At 33.5% G+C, this 23,738-nt stretch overlaps 1 protein-coding gene across 4 annotated transcripts in view; it reads left to right on the top strand.

The window, feature by feature from the left end:
• Window positions 1-23,738, top strand: part of CTNNA3 (catenin alpha 3) — a 1,445,036-nt gene that overhangs the window by 1,359,070 nt on the left and 62,228 nt on the right. For all 4 annotated transcript variants that reach the window (XM_019731774.3, XM_074339503.2, XM_074339504.2 and 1 more), the window contains 2 exons: window positions 13,131-13,236; window positions 23,016-23,150. In XM_019731774.3, coding sequence (XP_019587333.3) covers window positions 13,131-13,236; window positions 23,016-23,150 — 241 coding nt within the window. The remainder of the gene's footprint in view (window positions 1-13,130; window positions 13,237-23,015; window positions 23,151-23,738) is intronic.

The following is a 23,738-nucleotide window of genomic DNA, read 5'->3' as shown; positions in this document are numbered from 1 at the left end:
GAAGGACAAATGCTAAATAACAAAACCTAAATTATATTATTTTCATAAGTTGAAAATGATTATTTTCTGAACTCATAGAATTCAATCTGATAGCAAAGGAGCAGGAGCAGCCAGTATATTACAGTGGTTTAAGAGGAAGCTGAAAAAAAATGCCCAAGCTCCGTAAGAGATCGTGTACATGATTAATGCCGAGGCTACTGCCAACAGGAATAAGAGGGACTCCCACAGTCAGAGAGTGCAATTGTATTTACAGTACATTGGCTTTGATTAATGTGCACACTCAGAGAAGTAACGTGTAGAAGGCAAGAAACGACCTGTTTTGAGATGTTGGTGCTGAGTACAGATTTCCTATTATGTTCTGAGAAGGTATCGATGAATAATTACTTACAGTCTTTTGGAGGGGAGGTGGGGGTAGACTGGTGCTGGAGAGGTTACTTCCCCGTGTATGAGAGAAGACGCAGATGGATTTCCTTCCTCACTATCCATGTGAATCTGGAGAGCCACCACTAAGAAGTTTCTCCCTTATTTCAATTTCAGTAAACAATTGCTCCCAAAGATTTCTTAAGAGATTTTAATTATAATAGTGTCCCTAAATGACCCCTTTAAATATGCAGTGGGCATAGTTTCTGAATGTCTTATGAAAATATGTTTCAGAGTTTTCAATGCCTGTAGGTCTCAAAAATGAAATGAGTACATATAATAATTATCTGAAAGACTTTCTCCATCTCCCCCAGAATAGAACTTCTCTGGTCTTCTTGCCCCATGATGGGGTCTGATGTGTTTTCAGTGGTTGTGTGTGTATCATGTATAGCCCCAGCAGAAGGGAAAGGCATGCTGAATTAATGTGTGGTAGAACAAAATTCTACCACATTTTGTTCTAATGTGTGGGGAACAAAATTCTTAAGTTAACCTGAAGGAACAACTAGAGTTCATAGTTGAATACTTGCTAATTCTCACTACTTATCTCTATAAACGATAACTTATGTCACTCTTGTATCAATTGTTCTCCAGAGCCTCCTTCACACGGAGTCATTGTATTAGTTTCTATTGATTTTTAGCTGTGATATTAAAACAAGTTACTTAATTAGTCAAAAATTGGGCTGAGGTTACTAGAATAAACTTCTACCAATATACGACAAATTTCTACCAGTGCTAGGATTCTCAACTGAACAGTAATGTCTTCATTTCTGGTTCTAGATAATTTCTGATGGTCAATCCTGGGCTCCCACGACCAGGTTACATTTCTCTCTTAACTAAATGTCAAAAATCCAATTAAGAGGGAGAAAGCAATTGTGGCTTTCTTTTTCCCTAGAAGTATCAGCTTTTAGTCCCAAATAGAATTAAAAAAAAAAAAAAAAAAAAAAAAAAAAAACGAAAAGAAAAGAAAAAGATAAATGTCAGGTTGCTGATAAAAGAAATTCAATCAAAGAAAAGGTTATGTTTTTTTCATAACCCTCAGGACTGGTTAAATAGAGAATGGTGCTTAACAGGACCCCATACAGAACAATGGCTAGGAATCCCTTGTTCTTATACATTTCTTTACTGTATATGAGACATTCCACTGATTCAGAGCTACCCATTGAATTTCAGTGCTTCAAGATGCATACTGGCAAAAAACCTATGATGATGCTTCCACCTCTATGATTTCTTTGGAAGAACAAAATTCCTTAAATTTAGACCAACTAGTCGGTATTCACATATCTTGGAGAAAAGTTAAGGATCTATGATCTTCTCAGCTTCTATTTTCTTGTGTATATGGTGTAGATCATATATTCTATGAATAGTATGAGCATGTAAGGCAGCATGAGTTGTGAGATGCACAATTATGGTAGTATCCGTGATGAATGACAGCTCTTAGCTATGGGCAGCGAACAACCTTCGCAATACTATGCAGCAACACTGGGTACGAGAACTGAGTATGGAAACTGAGCAATTTAACAGTCTCTGGAACATAGAAGCACACAAGTTTGTTGTTCTGTATGCTTTCAGTACAAAATTACACAGAAAAATAGTAAAATCTTAGCACTTAGGAGACCTGGAGAAAGTTTATCTCTTTCACTAAAGACAAAAATCAGAATATCTAGCTAGCTGACTTATTCTTTGACTATAACTTGAAAACAAATAAACTTTGTGAAAGAAATCTTTCATTCTAATTCTACTTCTGCTTTCACCTAGATGTTTAGTTGTTTTTGACCCTTAGGGTACTTCATGAAATCCTTATCTAAATTTTACAGTCTCTAGATTTGATACAACACTAACTGGTAGAGGGTAAATTAGAGAATTTGAGGCCTGCAGTACAGAAAAAAGATTTATATCTCAGATTTTTTTTAGAAAATGAGTTTTCAGATTTGAGGGAGTTTCTACATCCTACACATATGCATGCACACATACACACCATACACAAACAACAACAGCAGCAGCAACAATAACTTTAAAAGTATTCTCCGTACGCTGATCACTAAAAAGATCTCTAAAATAAGCTCTCACCCGTTGCTGTATACAATGATGTATAAACAAATACATCATTGAACATGAAAGACTATTATCACCATCTACAAAGTAAAAGATACATAATTTTTATTTTGAATAATAGACCGTATACATTGTAACAGTTTCAAAACAAAAATAGAATTGATTTTCTGCCCAGGCAGAGTATATGTCTTATCATTTCTGCTGTATTGGTAAAGAGCTTTGGTCCTTTCCCAAATTTCCCCACCTACTTGGTGACATCCAAAATTCTCTTCACAGGGAACACGTATTTAGTTGCTAAAAAGATAATGTAAAATTATAGCACCCCTGAGACTATGTGCAAAGGAAATGCTATGAGTTCATAAAAATCATTTTCTTTTCTTCCTGTTCCCAAATGAAATGCATTTCTTTGCAGTTACATTGGTCTACATGTCTGGATTCTGGAATATTGGTGGGAGTGATGTTTTCCAATTCTTATCCTGATACCTAAAAAGTCTGATGAGATCCTTATTATCTTCCTGTGTTAGATGTCCAAATGACATGGATTCATCAGAGGACTGTGACCCCTTGTGGTGTAGGTTATCTTGTAACTAGTAGAAGCCTGGGTTCTAAAATAGCTATGTGGTACGTATATAGCCCATCACCCCACAATTCACCTTGATTGTGATATGAGAGAGGAATGAACTTCACTGGGCTAAGGACTAAGTAAGATATTTTGATGTTGTTAGGTTACTCTGAATAATGTAAAACAAGAAGAGCAGAAATGGAAAAAAAAGAATACACACACACACACACATAATGTTTAGACTGTATTCCCTCTTTCATGGGGCCACACGTTTTTCAGAATTGAATCCCAAAGTTTCTTCATGATACTGATTACTCAGGATAATTGCTAGCTGATTATTCAGTAGAAGATTTTCCAAAGAATTTTAGAGTGTTCTCAAAACTTGAGAATGACACTTTACAAGAGAAAGTAACATCCGGGGGAGAGAGTTGCCTAATTAAAGTTTTGTTTGAACAGTAGAGGAACAGTGTGTCCTTGCTGAGTCTAGTCCCTCTCTTTATCTGATCAATTTCAGTGACTCCCACGATAATTACTTTTTGCTTTCGTATCTAATGTCAGAATTGCGAGTAAGAGAATTCTGATGGTACCCTTGTAGAGCTAAATCATTAATCTTGGGAATTTTATACTACCAAAAAGATCTGCCCACTAAATGTAAATCAACTCCGAGTTGAAGAACAATCTTGAACAGCAATAATAACTACACACACAAAGAGTTTATAGGTGTGTCGCGTCCTGCGCAACAAAGGCTGTAGAGAAGCGTGAAGAGGCGGCTTTAGGTTAAGCTATAATAAAGAGACAGAGACTCAATTCAGTTAAATTACAGAAGACCAGGGGACTCGCAGTCTCAAGAGACTGGAGCCCTGAATCGGGTGGACTGTTGGTATTTGTTGATTACAGACAAAGAAGTCACGTGAGTTATGGATTTAAGGATTTAAGGCACGGTCTGTGAAACTCTTACATCACACAGAAAAAATGATTTCAAAATCCAATTATTTGTCTCAAAACAGCCTAGGCATCCAGTCCCATGATGACTCAGGTGTGGTATGTACCTCCCTAGAGTGTGGGGGCGGAGGGAGTCTCTTGAGGTAAAAACAATGCCTTGAGCTGAGCAGATCTAATGATCCTGTCTCACAATTAGGTGAGAGGGAGAGGCAAGAGTCAGCATCAGCTTTTCTCAAGCAGGGGGAAGGAATGACAAAGCCTCTTCCCATCAATCTTCATACAGCTCATCGGGGGTCTCAACGGGGTCCTGTCTGGCTTAGGTTGTTTCTCGTGTGAGAAATCTTACCCATCTTTGACTGCAAGCCCTTCATCTGAATACCAGGTGGAGAGACACAAGGTGTAACAAAGTCAATCCCAGAGAGGGACAGTTCCACAAATCCTTCCTTTCTTAGGGAAAGGCCTGGTGGACAGACGTCTAAGCTGTTGTGTGACCACATAGGTGTATAGATTTCATAATGTGTGTGTGTGTGTGTGTGTGTGTGTGTGTGTGTGTGTGCATAAAATGATATTATGGTGTAAAAAGGAACTCAATTAAGTCAGGTCATATTGTCTGGCAAGTAACATAATTATTAAATAAAAGTTAAAAAGGTCATTTTTAAATAAAATAGCATTACCTGTAAAGGGATAAGGGAAAGAAAAAAACTTAAAATTTGCTAAGCACCTAAATATGCCAAATATTATGTAAAATGTATGATTTTATGTAGCTTTACCATGTGGTAAGTACCACAATCATTATTCTATTGAAGAGAAAATAAGCTCAGACCAACTAAGTAATTTACTCAAAGCTACATGGCTAATAAGTGGCAGTACCAGAATGCAGACAAAAGTATTTCCCAGCTTCATATTCATTTCACTCTATTGTAGCATTAAATTTGGGTGTTAGAATAAAATAGAATAAGCGTCTAATGCTAAGATTCTCAGATAAAAGTTCTACTTATTGCAATATAAATAAGCATCAAAGTGCAATCTCTCATCTATTCATGTGTTAGTAATGGCTGAGTTTGAATTTAATGATTAGAATCTGGGAAGAAAAGGAGAGGAAGGAAAGGTGCCAGTATAAGTCATAAAGAAAAATAATAATACCTCAATAAAAACATCTCAGGACCATAGACTACTGGTGCTATTTCAACTATCCACCATGATCCTAAAAAGCCTGTGTAATGTAGTACATTTTTATTTTGTTGGAACTGGGACACAGATTTATATTGTGTTCACTGAGATTTATGTTATGTTGTGTTTTGTGTAATCTAGTCAGTCTTAGTGTACCTCCTAACTACCCAACACCTAAATCTAGCCCTCATCTTAGCTCTTTGTTGCATTCATGGAAACTCCCTTCAATGTCTAAGATGATCTTTTTAATAATTTAATTTTATCTTGTTTTATTTGAAGCAGTATATGCTAATCATTAAAAGCAGATTCTGTAGGCAGAATGCCTGAGTTCAAAACCCATCTGCAATACTTAATATCTGTGTAACTTGATAAAAGATAAATTTAACTTCTCTGGTTTCTGTTCCTGTTTTCTCACCTAGGAGATGAGGATAATAATAATCCTAAACTCATAGGGTTATCAAATGAGTTTATTTATGAAAGGGTGCCTAACACACAGAAAATGATAAGTGTGTTAACTACTATCATGGAACAAAATATATGATATCATTGTTTTTATCTATTAAGTTAACCACTCTGTCATGGACTTATATATAAATATCAAAGGAAAAAAAGATTAAAAAGAAAAATTTTGGACTTTATGGGGAATGATATTATGTTACTGAAGATTTAGGGGCTACAAAGTACAAAGTATATAATTAAGCTTTTTTGTTTTGTCTTTAATCAGTAGCAGAAAATACCAAATTGTATCAAAAATATTCTTTGTCCTTAAAAATGCAAAATAAGTGCATGAAACTCTTTGAGATTTTCTATTATTAAACCAGATCCCTAGTTGGTTGAGCTGTTACTGATCAGCTGTGCCATCTTCCTATTACTTGTGCTTATTAGGAGAAAGAAGGGAATGGTAGATGCCAGAAATCAGGTGAGGACCAGGAGAAGAATGGAAGTCAAGGTTAGGCAGTGCAAAAATAACTGAAAGGTTTATGTTGCACTAATCAATTAAGTCCCAAAGGTATCTCTTTCACTTGCATTAGTAAAAAATTTAATGGCATCAACATTGTGGGTTTGTTGGAGGCTTTCCTAGTGTACCTTCTAACCTGTAATTTAATGATTAATTGACAGACTCTATGCCAGAGCTTGATCTGCCCTCCTTTTGAATCTATCAATCGATTATTATTGTCACCACTATTTATTAAAGATTTCTGACCTGCAGTTTCTTTAAAATATTTCCAACATCTACCTGCTCCTCCTTTTGGGTTTCTTTCTCTCCAGGATCCAAACTCAATGATTTAAGACACAATTTGCTGACAGGAGATCCTGAGAACCCATTATGAAAATGAAGGCAGCAAACAACCTTTGAATGTATTTCCCAATTTAAAAAGCCTTCATTACATAGCACATTTCAGGCTGAGAATGTTAAAAATTTATCATAGTTTCAGTAATTGCAGCTTCCTCTGGAAGCCTGGCATGATATGGAATCATTTGCAAAATGTGTATTTTGTTTGGCACTCAGTAGGAAGCTTGCCAGGCAATACATTTAATTAGGAACACGAGGAAGAGAATAATTACGGTCTGTCATAATGTATTATCGTTACTTTTAAGTTCTCCATGTGTTTAAGATAGTGGTCTTATAATAAGGTATGCATTTAAAGCTAGAGGTAATTTCCCTTTATTGGCCTAGGGTTTTTATATGAAGAAATATATTATTTTGAGGGGAAAGGTGCATTAGCTGTATTCCTTAGATATAATTCTTTGTCCATTGTATAAGCTAAGAGAGTGTTAGATGCTCTCCTTAGAAACAACCTTTGTCTATTGTTTAAGACCTTGAAAATTGATGCATTGCCTTTTGGGAGCTTAGGCAGCTTTATTTAACTTTAACTTTCTCTGGAGATGCATAGAAATAATGAAATGCAATGCCTTTCTTGAGCATAACCATGTACATAACATCTAGTCTTGCCTGATATAAATTTGATAAGAGCAACTCAAATCATGTAATGATTAATGTTATTTTTTATAAAGCAACTTGTGTCAGCAGATTTAAAGAGAAGAAGTATGATGATAACCATCTTCTGAGGTCAGGTTTTCATTGTGTTAGACATGAGGTTCCATTTCTACAGGAAAAATGTTCTTATATTAAACTTGAAAGGCACCATGGGAAAAGTACAATGAAAGTACAATGAAAGGGCCTTTTTGACGTACAGGGCCCACATGTTTTGGTGTTCAGGTTTTCACGTATAGAATAATCTGATCATTCACCTTTGCATGAATCCCTCTGTCTTTTATCACTACATACTGATAATCTTTTTAATGAACAGATATTTTCCTTTAATAACAAATTTCATTTTATTTAGCATAAGGGCAGCAACCATTGAGACCAGTCCAAGGTAGAAATAAGGCATAGACAGAGATTATTATTTTCATTCTCTTCTTCTAACTCTACTCTATTTTGGCTTCTCAAAAATCTTCCTTTTCTTGTGGTGTAGCCATAATTATACCTGATGAAATAGACCTCAATGTAAAAAAAAAAAAAAGAGGTAACAGAAGAAAAGATGGACGTTTTATAATGACAAAGGGGACAATACAACAAGAAGACATAACACTTATGAATATAAATACTCCCAAACAGGAAAAATCAAAATACATAAACTAACAGAACTAAAGGGAGAAACTGACAAAAACACAATAACTACCCCCTTGATATGGATAGGTCATCAGCCAGAAAATCAATAAGGAACTATCAGCCTTAAATGACACATTAAGCCAAATAAACATAATAGACATTTACAGAGCATACGATCCCAGAACACCAGACTATATATTCTATTCTAGTGCACATGGACCATTCTCAAGGATAGATCATATGTTGGGACACAAAACTAGCCTCAACAAATTTAAAAAGATTGAAATGATACCAAGCATATTCTTTAACCATAAGACTTTGAAATTGGAGATCAACGGCAATAAGAAAGTGGGAAACACCACAAATATGTGGAGATTAAACAACATGGTACTAAAGAATGTCTGGGTCAAAGAAGAAATAAAAGGAGAGCTCAAAGATACATAGAAACAAATGAGAATGAAATATCAAAATTATTAGGACACTGCAAAAACAGTATTAAGAGGGAAATTTATATCATTACAGGCCTATGTCAAGAAACAAGAAAAAACCCAGATAAACAACCTAACATTACATCTTAAAGAACTAAGAAGAACAAACGAAACCCAAAGTCCGCAAGAGGAAGGGAATAATAATTAGACCAGAATTAAATGAGATAGAGAACTGAAAATAATAGAAAAAATAATGCAATTAAAAACTGTTTGTTTGAAATAACTAATAAAACTGACAATCCCCTGGCTAGACTCATTAAGAAAAAAAGAAAATATACACAAATAAACAAAATCAGAAATGAAAGAGAAGTCATGACAGCTCCAAGAGAAATACATCGGATCATACATGAATACTATGAAATACTATATGCCACTAAAATAAATAACATAGGAGAAATGGAGAAGTTCTTAGAAATATAGAACCTTCCTAGACTGCATCTCAAAGAATTGGAAAATCTAAATAGACCCATCAATAGTAAGGAAATTGGAACAACCATTTAAAACCTCCCCAAAAGCAATAATTCCAGGCCCAGGTGGCTTCATTAGTGAATTCTACCAAACATTCAAAGATGATTTAATACCTGTCCTCCTCAAATTATTCCAAAAAAACTGAAGAAGAATCAATACTTCCTGACTTACCTTATGAGGCCAATATCACCCTGATACTAAAACCTGGTAACGAAAACACACAAAAAGAAAACTACAGACCGATATCTCTGATGAATACAGACTCAAAAATTGTAAACAAAATACTAGAAAATAGAATACAACAATACATTAAAAAGATTATAGATCACAATCAAATGGGGTTCATTCCAGGAGCTCAAGGATGTTTCAATATATGCAAACTGAACAATGTGATACACCACATAAAAACATAAATAAAGGATAACAGTCATATGATCATATCAATAGATGAAGAAAAATTACTTGACAAGATACAGCACCCATGTATAAAAGTACCTCAACATAATAAAGACCATATACTACAAACCATCAGCTAATAAACTTGATGGTGAAAAATTAAAAGCATTTTTTTTGGTACAATCAAGGACAAGATAAGGATACCACTCTCACCACTTATTCAACATAGTATTGAAAGTCTTAGCCAGAGCTATCAGGCAAGTGAAAGAAATAAAAGGCCTCCAAATTGGGAATGACAAATTCAAATTGTCACTTTTTGCAGACTACATGATTTTTTGTATAGAAAACCCTAAAGACTCCATTAGAAACTACTAGAAATACTAAACAAATACAGTAAATTTGCAGGGCATAAAATCAATGTACATGAATCAATTGCATTCCTATATACTAACAATGAAATTTTAGAAAAAGAAATGAAGAAAGAAAAATTCGTTATGTAGTTTAAACAAAAAGAATAAAATACCTATAAATACACCTATCAAAGGATGTAAAGGAACTATACACGTATACTGTAAGAAATTATTAAAAGAAATTGAAGAAGGCACAAAGAGTTGGGAAGATTTTTCTGTGTTTGGATTGGAAGAACCAACATAGTTAAAGTGGCCATACTATCCAAAGCAGTATATAGATTTAATGCAATCCCTATCAAAGTCCCAATGGCATTTATTTTTTCAAGAAATGCAACAAAAAACCATCAGATTTGTATGGAATCACAAAAGACCCTGCATAGCCAAAGCAATCCTCAGAAAGAAAAAAAAAAAAAAAAAAAGGCTGAAGGTATCATACTCACTGTCTTCAGTTTGTACTACTAAATGACAAGAATCAAAGAAGTATGGTATTGACAGGAAAAGACACACAGACAAATGGAGTAGAACTGAGAACCCAGAAACAAACCCACATGTATGTGGACAGATAATTTTTGACAAAGGAGCCAAAAACATACAGTGGAGAAAAGAAAGCCTCTTCAATAAATTAGAAAACCACATGCAAAAGAACAAAACTAGACTGCTATCTGTCACCATATACTAAAATTAACTCAAAATGGATCAAAAACCTAACTAAGCATATGACGTGAAACAATACATTTCATAGACGAAAGCATAAGTATAAACTTATGGACCTTGGGTTTAGAGAGGATTTTGTGAATTTGACCTCAAAAGCAAGGTAAGTAAAAGCAAAAATAAATGAATGGGGCTATATCAAACTGAAAAGCTTCTGCACAGCAAAACCATCAACAAAGCAAAGAGGCAACCAACTGAATTGGAGAAGATATTTGCAAACAACACCTTAAATAAGAGGGTAATGTTCAAAATACATAAAGAACTCATACAACTCAATGACAAAAAAGTAAACAAGAAATCTGATTAAATGGGCAGAGTACCTGAATAGACACTTCTTCCAAAAAGACAAACAGCCAACAGATATATGAAAAGAAGCTCATCGTCACTACTAGTTATTAGAGAAATGTAAATTATATCACAATGAAATACCACTTCACAACTGTTAGAATGGCTATTATCAAGAAGGCAGGTAATAATAAGTATTTGAGAGGCTGTGGAGAAAAGGGAACCCTCATAACTGTTGGTGGGAATGAAAATTGGTACAGCCAGTATGGAAAACAGTATTGAGTTTCCTCAAAAAAATTAAGAATAGAATTACCATATAAGCCAGCAATCCCTCTTCTGGGTATCAACCTCAAAAATCTGAAAATATTTATCTAAAAAGATATATGTGTCCCTATGTTCATCACGGCTTTATTCATGGTGGCCAAAACGTGGAAAGAACTGAAGTGTCCTTCCATAGTTAATTGGGTAAGGAAGATGTGTTACATATGAGGTCTGACAATTAAGCTTGCCAACTTGTTGCAACGATGTTGCTAACCTTTTTTGTGATATCAGAGGAATTATTCATTATGAGTTTGTACCAAGTGGACAGTTAACCAAGTTGACTATTTGGAAGTGCTGAAAAGGCTGCATGAAAAAGTTAAATGACCTGAACTTTTCACCAACAATTCATGGCTCTTGCATCACGACAAGGCACCAGCTCACTTGGCACTGTCTATGAGGGAGTTTTTAGCCAGTAAACAAATAACTGCATTGGAACAGCCTCCCTACTCACCTGATCTGTCCCCCAATGACTCTTTCTTAACCCAAAGATAAAAGAAATATTGAAAGGACATTTTGATGACATTCAGGACATCAAGGGTAACATGATGACAGCTCTGATGGCCATTCCAGAAAAAGAATTCCAAAATTGCTTTGAAGGGTGGACTAGGCACTGTCCTCAGTGCACAGCTTCCCAAGGGGAGTACTTCAAAGGTGACCATAGTGATGTTCAGTAATAAGGTATGTAGCACTCTTTCTAGGGTGAGTTTGCAAACTTAATTTTTTGATCTCATGTATCCAATGGAATATTACTCAGTCAAAAGAAAAAATGAAATAATATTATTCGTGACAACACTGACGGATCTTGAGATTATCATGCTAAGTGAAATAAGTCAGACAGAAAGATCAAGAACCTTATGATTTCACTCATAGGTGGGATATAAAACTGAAAGCAACAAATGAACAGGATAAAGAAAAACTCAGATACACAGGAACAGTTTAGTCGTTAGTAGAGGATGGGATGAGAGGAGTGGCAGAAGAGGATAAAGGGTATCAAATATATTGTGATGAAAGAAAAACTGACTCTGGGTGGTGAACACACAATGCAATATATAGATAATGTATTATGGAAATGTACACGTGAAACCTGTATAATTTTACTAATCACTCTCACTCCAATAAATTTAATAAAAATTAATAAGAAAAAAATTTTCCTTTTGTCACCCTGACAAATTTATTCCTCCTTCCCACCTCCCTCACTCACCTCACGCCTGTGGAAGCATCAAAACAATTGTGTTAGTGAGCACTGCCTTCAGGGTTGTATTTTCTGCTAGGAACCAGGAACAGAACCCAAATAATTAGAACACTCAGTAGAGGGTTAGGAATTGGACATAAATAAATAGGTAGAGGAGTGGTTTTAGGTGGTTGGAACAGTTACATTTATTCAGGTAATTATTTATATTTGAGGGAAGAGAAGATAGACAAAATACCTCCTTATCTCATCCCATTACAAAAATGTAAGAAGTGTACTTTTTTATTCTTGGGTTCAAAATCCTTAAATAAACCCAACTTTTATTTTATTGCATTAGGAACCAAGATTATTTTAAAGTAACCATCACACCAATAACAACTTGTAGTTTTGAATGCTTGCTTTGTTTAAAGCAATGTTCTGAGCACTTTATAGAATTGAATTCATGTAATCCTTAGAATGATTCCATGTGGCAGATGCTCCTATTACCACCAAGCAAACTGACGCACAAAGTAAGTAACTTGATTGACTTACACAAATAGAAAGAAGTGGTCTGTTATTGGGATAAAGTCCAAGATAGTGTGACTCCAGATTCATACTCAACTATGCTATTTCTATGAATTAATTGTAGAGGAGCTATAATGTGATAAAAATAAAATGCAATTAACTGAAAGACTGTGAAAAAGGATTAAAAAGAGAAAGACTAAAAGTAGCCCTTGCTGATCAAAACACACTGTTGAACATATATAATATTTAAAATCGCGTGTTTCCTCCCACGATCAGGAAAATACTTCTGCCTTGAGGTATCTATGTCCTCCAAGAGTAATTCTGGACTGAGGTTGCTGTAAGAAAAACCTGGGAATGAAGATCAAATAAATAGTCCATTGTCTTGTCAGTATTTTCTGAATCTTATTATAATAGGCCTTCACTTTTTTTTTTCATTTAGTACCAAAGTCTAATTAAGGCCTGTCTAAAATTGAAGTATGTAAAGCTAATGGCCAGTACTTTTCAGATGCAAATCGTGTGTGTGTGTGTGTGTGTGTGTGTGTGTGTGCGCGCTAGCATGAACCACTACAAGTCACATGCATTATTTTACTTTCAGGGGCAAAGGGCCACTAAAGCACACAACTGATGTGATTTATGCAGCTAAAATGATATCAGAATCAGGATCAAGGATGGATGTCCTCGCTCGGCAGATTGCAAATCAGGTGAGTTTTCCACAAGTAGATGTGATGAAAGTCTATGCTAATTGTGTCCTGCCATTTCAGTATGATTAGAAAAAAGTTGGGTTTTTTTCTCTGTTGGATTGTTTTTTATTATTATTGAATTATTTTTTAATTTTTTTGAATAATTAATACACAAGTAGTGGACAGTTCATTCTAAGGAAGCTAAATTATTTCTTAGGGTATCAGTAATAGTGGTCATATTTCCCTATTTCTAAGATTTTTGAGCTTCAAATACATTCAAATTATTTAAAATATCGGCTTTTTGAGTTTCAAATATACTCCAATTATTTTAATTGGCTGTAATAGCCAATGATAGTTTTTTGTGTTTTTTTTTCTTGAGGCCTTAGATTTCTTAGTTTTGCTTTTCAAAAATCAATACTTTCCAAAATTTTACTATGTTAGCTTTTCTGTGTCAGCAATATATACTGGCATTCTATGTAAAATTGCAAGACATGTAGTGATTATTAATGTACTAAAGTGAAGATGTAAAATGTGAAAGTTTATAGTTTTTATAGAGTCTAATGCTTTAAACACTTTTTTTACACTTCTCTCATCTACATTTCAATTTTCTAAGCAGCAACTACATTATCAAAGTTACATTTTGTCTAACTTCAATGGAAAAATCGATCAGTTTTTTAATGTATTGAAATATTTAATTAATATTTCAAACTGAGAATATAGTATACTTTGCAGTTTTGATATTATTCAACTTTATAATGCATATTTATCTCCATTTGGGAAAAAGCACTTTCCTTTTGGCATGGCAACTATTCCATATGATTTCTTGCTTACATACTTTGAGGATAACTGTATCGGGCTGCTGCTTATTATTTACTCTTTTTGTCCTCTGTTTCTTGGAACATGAAGAACTTTTTCTTATTAGATATTATATTTGTGGATATAAGGGTAGAAAAACAAATAAGGGGCAATAATAACAAATATTTTAAAACATTCATATACATATATATGTATATATGTATATTAATATATGTATGTATTCAGTGGCTTGCCACTTTAAACATTATAAACATTTTATTAATCTGTCTTAGTATTTAGTATTTACAGTTAAAAACAAACTCTATCAAGCACCAGAAAACAAACAAAAAAACTCCATCCTAATATAATTCAAAATCTAGTATGAATAAATGACTGAAACCCAAATCTTCCTATGGATTTCTATAGTTTAGAATTTTTTTTTAATTTATTGGGGTGACAATTGTTAGTAAAATTACATAGATTTCAGGTGTACAATTCTGTATTACATCATCTATAAATCCCATTGTGTGTTCACCACCCAGAGTCAGTTCTCCTTCCATCACCATATATTTGATCCCCCTTATTCTCATCTCCCACCCCCCACCCCACTTACCCTCTGGTAACAACTAAACTATTGTCTGTGTCTATGAGTTTTTGTTTCTCACTTGTTTGTCTTGTTCTTCTGTTGTTTTTGGTTTATATACCATATATCAGTGAAATCATATGGTTCTCTGCTTTTTCTGTCTGACTTATTTCGCTCAGCATTACACTCTCAAGATCTATCCATGTTGTCACAAATGTTCCTATATCGTCTTTTCTTACCGCTGAATAGTATTCCATTGTGTATATCTACCACAACTTCTTTATCCATTCATCTGTCGAAGGACATTTTGGTTGTTTCCATGTCTTGGCCACCGTAAACAAAGCTGCAATGAACATTGGATCACACGTGTCTTTATGTATAAATGTTTTCAGATTTTTTGGGTAGATACCCAAGAGAGGGATTGCTGGGTCATATGGTAATTCTGTTCGTAATTTTTTGAGGAACCTCCACACTGCCTTCCATAATGGCTGCACCAGTTTGCATTCCCACCAACAGTGTATGAGGGTTCCTTTTTCTCCACAGCCTCTCCAACACTTGTTACTATTTGTCTTGTTGATGATAGCCATTCTGACTGGGGTGAGGTGATACCTCATTGTGGTTTTGATTTGCATTTCTCTGATGATTAGTGATGTTGAGCATTTTTTCATATGTCTATTTCCATTTGTATGTCTTCTTTGGAGAAATGTCTCTTCAGGTCCTCTGCCCATTTTTCAATTGGGTTGTTTGTTTTTTTGTTGTTGAGTTGCATGAGTTCCTTTGTATATTTTGGATATTAGCCCCTTACTGGAGGCACTGTTTGCAAAAAATCTTCTCCCATTCAGTTGGTTGCCTCTTTATTTTGTCGATGATTTCTTTTGCTGTGCAGAAGTATAGTTTAGAATTTGATTCCATTCATTTTTATGAGAGAGACTAAACAGTAACAGAATAAGTGAAACCATAATGCATTAGACAGATTGACGTGTACTGATAACTTTTTAAATACTTAATGCTTCCTACCAATGTGCCTCTCTTTATGTTGGAATGCACAATTTTCCAAGTTCAAATAATTGTGTCATTTTTAAATTTTTTCTTATATTGATAATATTCTCCTTTGATTGGGTCAAATGACCTCACAGTAGGTACTTTTATAAATGATTTATTAAATGATACCATTGTTTTTAGCATTATCCAAATTTTATTGAAGAAAGCAGAAGTATTGTTTCATTTCCATGTAACTTCTCTGACTAATGAAGAATCATGGATGACTCTCTGGATTTTCTCACTTCATATAGTAAAGTAGTTTCAAATAAATTACTTTTGTTCTGAACAGGTAGGGTTCTGAAGAATCAAAAATGAGAAAAGAAAAACTGACTCATTATAGTGATCATCTGGGGAGATTGTCTAGGACTGTGCTTCTCATATTGTTTAATAGATTAAACATTAAAAAATGTAGACAGAGAATAATACCTAAATTTAATAATAGAATACAATTGAATGATATAAAAAGGTGATTTTCACAGTGTTTATGTAGGTATGTTTATTGTGTGTAAGCACATAGAGTTCACTGCTCAGGCATTGCTATTACCTGGCTTGCAAGGCAGAGATGAACAAAAACCTTCTGTTTTAACATCTAGAACCCTCATATAAAGTTACTTTTTCCCAATCATTCAACCTCTCTTTCGAATTGTCTTAAGAATTGGCTTTAGAATTGTGTTAAGATGTTGTGGTGGGTTACATATGTCATCCAAGACCGTATTATTTAAATCCAGCAGAAATCTGGTATATTGTATCCATTGGACAGTATATTCCTAACGGACAGGATGTTGTTTGTTATCACAATTTCTAAACATTTTCCTAACAAACACAGAGAATGGGAAGTTGGAGAAGTACCCCTCCTACAAATCCAAGATTCCAGACTCTTGGTACACATTTCCTTCTATTCCTCTATTTAAATGAACTGGATAATACCTCATAAAGAATAATACACAGAAATAAACCAATTAGTTGCAGAAGCAATGTACCATGAATAAAAAAGAGGTGAGTGGGACCCAAAATAAAATTTCATCTGCTAAAATGTTGTCTACAAGGAGAGGAAAAATTTAGACTTGTTAACTCCGGGGTGGTGTATCTGAAGCCTAATAATCCTTCATTGTAATTTTTTTGCCAAAGCAAAGATATCTAGATTACTGAGTATTCCTACCTAATCATAACTTAACAAAATTAAAATGAAATTTCAGTGTTAAATACATTGAAAACCAATGCTAATTCAAGAAAAGATGACATTTAAAAAGATAGAGAATTACAAGTCAAATCATAGACAATGCACTCAACTATGAACAAACAATCTACAAATGTAATTTATATTGATATTTTGACAAAATATTGCCATGGGTAGCCTCATTTCAATTGTTTCCCTGCTGATGTTGTTAGAGTCAAACATTTTTTTGTAATAAAGGTATATTAAAATGAAACTTCTGAAGCGTTCATTATGTCATTCTAACCAGTCTCTTATGGATTTAATCCTAGATGCATCTTGTGACAATATTTGTATTTTGATGTGATTATCTGTCTGAAATTTATTTTGAGCAGAGATATTGATACTTAGATTTGTTCTCCAGATTAATGAACCCATACTTTATATAAATAAATGCATATCAGGTTCTCAGGAATTAAATAAGAATAGATAAATACTGAAATGTTTCATCTGTTTGCATCCTTAAAGCAATAGTTTGCTGTTAAAAGCATGCTGTTTTACGATTTTCCCCCTTTTTTGGTCATTGTCATTTTCCATGAAACAATGCCTTAAATGCCTTAAGGATGATGATATATTCAGTTTTATTTCATAGATGCAAAACTGTGGCCCTAGGAACCAAAAGTAACCTGTTGTAGGTTCTAGGAGGAGGGCTATTTGGTAAAAGAGAGGAAAAAGATTGATGAAAATTTCTCTTTACAGATAGCTGGCTATCTTTAACCAAAATGCTAAATAATCAAAATTTGCCTGAGTTACCTTTTCACCATCCTTTTCACATCTTTATGCTATACTAGGGTAAAACATTTTTATGTTTGTGTCAACCCAAGTAACTCTTCAGTTAACAAATTTCAGGTATCAGGAAAGGAGATACTATTTTTTGAGTTGTAATCTAACATATAGGGAAGTCAGTCCTTTTGAGAATTTCTCAAGGAAGTCAACATAAAGCTAAAAAGTAAAATTGGACAGAAATTTACACTTACTAAAAGAAAGGAGTATTGATGAAGATGGAAAACATATTTGTTTTTAATTTTTATTGCATTTTATTATTTAATTTTATTGTATTTATTATTTAATTTTAATAGGATTTTCTCAATGGCTGTATGTTCAAACCAAGTTGAAACTAAAAATGAACTGGAAACAATTTTTAAACTCAAGATAATATTAGTCTAACTTGGGAGATATGACAAAATTTGAACAGCATATATATTTTATGTTTAAACAACATCTATGTGTTGAAAACTGCCAAACTGTAGTTTCTCAAATATAACTCTCACAAGTCAGCATGGTCAGTGTACATCATATGAGTCTGTACTGTCCTTCATCTCTGATATCATTAAAAGGTTCCACTGTATTTTTAACCATATTTCCCTAGGATACCCTTCTATTCTGTGTTTTAGAAACCTCAGTTTGCTAATGAGCAGCAAAGATAGGCATAGCAAAGAAGAAACACTTTCAAAGTATGCTGAGATTTCTAGATGTAGAATCATCTTGAATTAATGACTAACCAAATTTAATAGATGGGAGAGAGGGAGAAAGCACTCTTTATTGAGGTAGTTAATAAAACAAGAAAAGTGGTTTTATAGTAGGCAAGATGGAGTATGAGATAATTGAAGTTTTCATGTGTTGAGTGAAATGTTGATAAGACAATGAGATGGGCAAACACAACAGGTATATGAGCTTCTGAAGACAAGGTTAGATGATAGAAATTTAGTAATTTTTTTTATTTTGGAAGTGATAGACAAAGCCAGAGCAGTATATACTATTATCCAAGAAGAAGGTAAGAGTGAAAAAGATGTCCAAGAACAAAAACTGAGAAAAACAATAGGGACAGTAAAAAGCATGTTTGTGAACAAAGAGAGAGAGAGAGATGGGATTACAGGGTTGAGGAAGGGTTATTGTTTGAGAGATTTTATGTTTATAGATTCAAGGCTAGGAAAACAAGATATTAAAAGTGAAGAAAAGGATGGGATCATTGATGATCTGTGACCCTGAGGAAGATGAAATGAGATAGCCTCTGGGTTGGAGTACACAGGGAGAGAAATGAGTCCTAGGAAGGGAAAGGTCATGGATACAGAGTGCTTTTTCTATCATTGGTTGCTTGAAATTTCTATCCTAGCAATACACAATGACACCTAATACTTTTTGTTAACAAATTTTACCAGCTTAGCAGAAATTAAACTGTTGTCTGTAATTGCAAAAGTCATTTTAAATGTTTCTTAAATAAAGTTTATATCCCAATGTGGGGCGGGGGTGGGGAGAAGCTAATCTTATGGAATAAACGTGTTTAAAGTATCCACGTTGCTAATTTATTCTTAAAACTTAAGCTGAAAGTAATAAATGGTTTTCACTTTTTCCTCTCATTGCTAAATACGTATTTGGTGTCGGTACCAAGCATTTTACTAGAAGAGTGAAAGCTGGTTTATCATGAGAAAACATGCCATCTGCTTGCCTGTAGTGAGTGTCCCAGTGGTTATAAAATTTAAATTAAAAAAAAAAAAAAGAACTGTGCATTAAAAAGCTAACCAGATGTTTTGGTCAGTATCTCCTATCTTAATAAACTAAGAAATAACCAAAGTGTGTTATGATATTCTACCACTTGACTTGCCTGAAAGTTCCTATCAGAGTTCCTTTAAAAGTTATTTTTATGCAAATTTTATTTTTAAAAAGTCAAGGGAAAGAATGTTCTACAAATCTAGGACCCACACTTTTTCTATTACTTTCATATAGATATGTAATTTTATTTGACTTTAATAGACAAGGTTTGGCAAATAGTAGAAGAGCATTCTTAAAATGGGAATGATTCATTCTCCTGAATCTGTGTCTAGGTAAGCAAAACTCACTCAGAAAAGCTTTCCAAGTGTCAATAGGAAAGAAAGTTTTAATAAATTTTATAGTTTGTAATTTACCAATTAGTGGGTTTTTCTGCTTCAGTTATAAATTTGACTATCATCGTTAGTTGTAACCACGATTCTCATCAATTCTGGGAATGAAGGGTAAATCTGGATCAAATAACATTTAATTTCCAAAGTTCACCTTCAAATTTTCTACTCATTTGACTCATTCTTCCTTTAACCGAATTCTAAACTCTTCTAATATGGTTTTGAAAGAGTCCCTTGAGGGAGACTGTATGTTTTATTGGGCAATTGCAACATTGGTTACTGGTTAAGAATCTGTTATCTAATTTACAAGTTCAATTTTATCAGAAGTTGTATAGTGGTACTGGTCATTAAGGAAAAAAAAATCCACACTAATCCTCCATACAATTTCTAGATAAGAGTCTCAATTTAGTAAACCAACTTACAAGTCAGAGTGGCCAATTACTGTTTGCTATATAAGGCATAACTGGCAGGAAGACTAATATCGTTCCTAGACCAGACTGTAGAAATAGAGAAGTGTAGTCAGATATGAGTTTGAATACGGGCTCTACTATTTATTAATTGGACAAATCAATCAACCTCTGTGTGCCTCAGTTTCCTTCTTTGCTAAAGAGGGATAATGAAATAACCTACCTCATGGAGTTGTGTGACTATTGAAAGAGTTAATATGGACAAAGCATCTAGAATACTATAAACACTGTATATTTCAGGGGTTGTCATTGAGTTCATCCATAAAAACAAAGAATAGATAAGACTATTAGGGAGAACACACAAAGAAAATGGTGTTTTCAATAAATGTCATGTAGAAGAGATCATTGTGCAGTGAATGAAACAGAGAAAAGTAAGTTCAAATCTTTAGATAAATCATATACTCTATCAAAAACTTAGTTTGCAAATGTTCACAGTGACAATAAGTAGTTCTAAGTAAAATGGTGCTGGGAGGACTGACTTAGAATTACACACGTAAAGAACATGGCACAGTGAGTGGCACATGGGACATGCTTAATGAAAGTCAACTTTCTGTTATGGTAAAACAATGAGATAACTTCCCTTTCATCATTATAGGTAATTCTAAGTAAATAATTTTGGTCTTTGAAAAAATCTAACACTCTTCACTTCAGAATTGTGCTGGAGAAATAGTCTTCCCATAATTTTTTTTTTTTTTTTTTTAATTTTCTTTGAAACTATGCAACCCACAGTATTCTATGATGAAAAAAGTACACTTCAGATTCTCTTAAGTTTAGTGATTTAAAATAAAATAGATTTGAAAGCAAATAGATATGGATTCAAATATTGCCTCTGGCATAAGCTCTTCAATCCTGTGAAAAGTGTTAGACTTTCTAAATTTCTGCTTTTTCATTTGTAAATTGGGGTAATCCCTTCCAACTTCCTTCTTCCTCCTCTATTCTCCCTTCTCCCCCATGTCTCTTCTTATTATTAGTTACAATTTAATCCTTCTGGTGAGATTTGAGGGATTACCCTTATTTCCTTGCTTAAAATTCAAGAAACACTCTTAAAGTAAAGATCTATCATCTTCTCTGATTGTCACTATGGCTGGTTATCATGTATCTTTGTATCCATTCATATGTCTATGCTTATCTAGCAGATTGGTAGTATTTCTGCAGAAGAATTGATTTCTTTGCTACCTTTGTTAATTATCTTTTACTCAAGGGTCACAGGTTCTCAACTTGTCCACACATTCTGGACCTATGTAGACTAGTACATTTAGCAAATATAAAAGAGAATGATATTCTCAGGAATTTTCCAACAGCATTCCAGCTTATTGACTTTTAGGTAAAAGCAGGTATGCATAGAATGGTTCTGATTTTTTATCCTACATTTAATTAGCAATTTAGGCCACTAGAATTAAAGTTTGTTTTTTGGTTTTTTTTTTATAATAACACTTGTATAATTTGAAAAGTAATGTGTTTATTTTAAGATATGTAAAATATGAGGAAAATGAAAATTATTGGTTGTCTTATGTTTACTATTTTCACATATTTATTTTGCAGTATTATATTTTTTAGCACAAATTGAAACCATATATTTTTTACACAATTTGAGGCATTATATGAAATTTTAAATACTGAATTTTTACCTTCCAAGAAACATTTTACCACAACTTTTAAAAATATTATTTTCTTGAGACTATATAATATCACATTAGAGAGCATTTAATCTTTCACTATTGTAGGACATTTAATTATTTACAAATTTTGCTATTATAAGTAATGTTCCAATGGATACTTTTGCATAAAATGCCTGAACACTGTGCTGTACACCTGAAGCTGAGTAAGATTGAACGTCAACTATGAGTATAATCACATATATATACAACATAAGGGATAGAGTCAATGGAATTGTAACAGCTATACACGATGTCAGAGGGGTAGTAGATTGGTGGAGGGGGTGTCATCACTTTGTAAGGGGTGTAAATGTCTAACTGTTACATTGTTTTTTACACCTGAAACTAAAAAAAAAAATTCAAATTCAAAATGTCACTCTCCATATTTCACCATCCTTACAAAAATGTATTTAAAGTAGAATTAAGTTGTTGAGGTTTTAAAAATCTATTATAACTGCATAGGAGAAAGTACACAAATATTAAACACTGATCACAGATATTTATCACATTATGATGAAGCTCAAAACTGTACTCCAGGAAGTTCCTTACAGAAGATAATATAATGTAGGATACTGCTTTTAGTAAAGAAATTTGATATGTCTCTAAAACATGGATGCCATCTGTTTCTTGGCTCCAGGTAGATCCACAGCTGTTATCTGAGGTGAAAATGATTTATTTTGTCTGTAATAGTTAAGGCATGAAATACTGAAAGTAAGAGAACATAATATATGTTTTGTTGCAGATGTTTGTGTGTTTTTTTAATACTCAAGCAAATAACGAAGCTCAGACAATGCAGAACTATAGGTTCCCAGGATTATTCTAATAGCAACTTTAAGTCAAAGGAATAATTACATTTTTAGATTTACCAAAAAATGTAATCTGAAGATTTCTAACCTTATCATAAATTAAAGACATTATTTTGTGTATCTTTTCACATCTGGAAATTCCTTTATTTCTTTTGTTTATGCTGACGTAATTAAGGTCAAAACATGAATAAATTTTTCTAATGGCAGAAGCGTATCAGAATCAACATGGGCTTAATCTGAAAAGTGGGGCACAATGAAAATAAAGTTGCTGTCTGAGAAGGTATCATAATGTCAATATTTAGTCATTTTGATCTACTTATTATTTATTTTGCTATTTCCATTTCTATCTTTTTTGCGTATTTAGTGTCCAGATCCATCATGCAAACAGGATTTGTTGGCCTACCTAGAACAGATTAAGTTCTACTCTCACCAACTGAAAATCTGCAGTCAAGTTAAAGCTGAGATCCAGAGCCTGGGGGGAGAGCTCATCATGTCAGCTGTGAGTACTGTCCAGCCTCTGTAGAAGATGATGAAAACAAAGCAGCTACACCCCTCCTCATTCTACCGAATCTTATATGTCCCTGTAGGTTACTAGCTCAATTGGAGTGTAAAAAATTACATGTCATTGAACTATTGAGAAATCTTATCAGATTTCTTAAAGAGATGTTAAGTAGGTACAACTGGCTTTTATTTACTTCAGAGATTTTAGAATGAATCAGGTTTTATCAGCCACTGGATAAGAAATAAGTGTTAATTTACAGCGTAGTTTTCAGACTTCAGAAAGAGTACAGATGGAACTCTGAATTGAATCCTATAATTTGGGATTGTAAATTAATAAAATAATTGTTTTATTATTATTAATTTATATTTATTTACCCATCATTCATTTCTATAACATAGAAATGAAGGTCTTGAAATTTTGTATTTCCACATGTAATTGTAGAAGTGGAGTATGGTAGAACATTATAGATATACAGGAACTTTCATAAATATTTTGGTGACCTTGAGATTCAATCTGCTCTAAAATGACCATGGTAAAAATAATGTCTAACTTTTCTTCTCATCTTTTAATAACTGTAGATCATTT

This window comes from Rhinolophus sinicus, chromosome 15 (assembly GCF_057876585.1).
Source record: "Rhinolophus sinicus isolate RSI-liver-muscle chromosome 15, RSI-T2T, whole genome shotgun sequence".
NCBI lineage: Eukaryota > Metazoa > Chordata > Mammalia > Chiroptera > Rhinolophidae > Rhinolophus > Rhinolophus sinicus.
The sequence above is the reverse complement of the archived record's forward strand: the minus strand, read 5'-3'. Positions and strand labels throughout refer to the sequence as shown.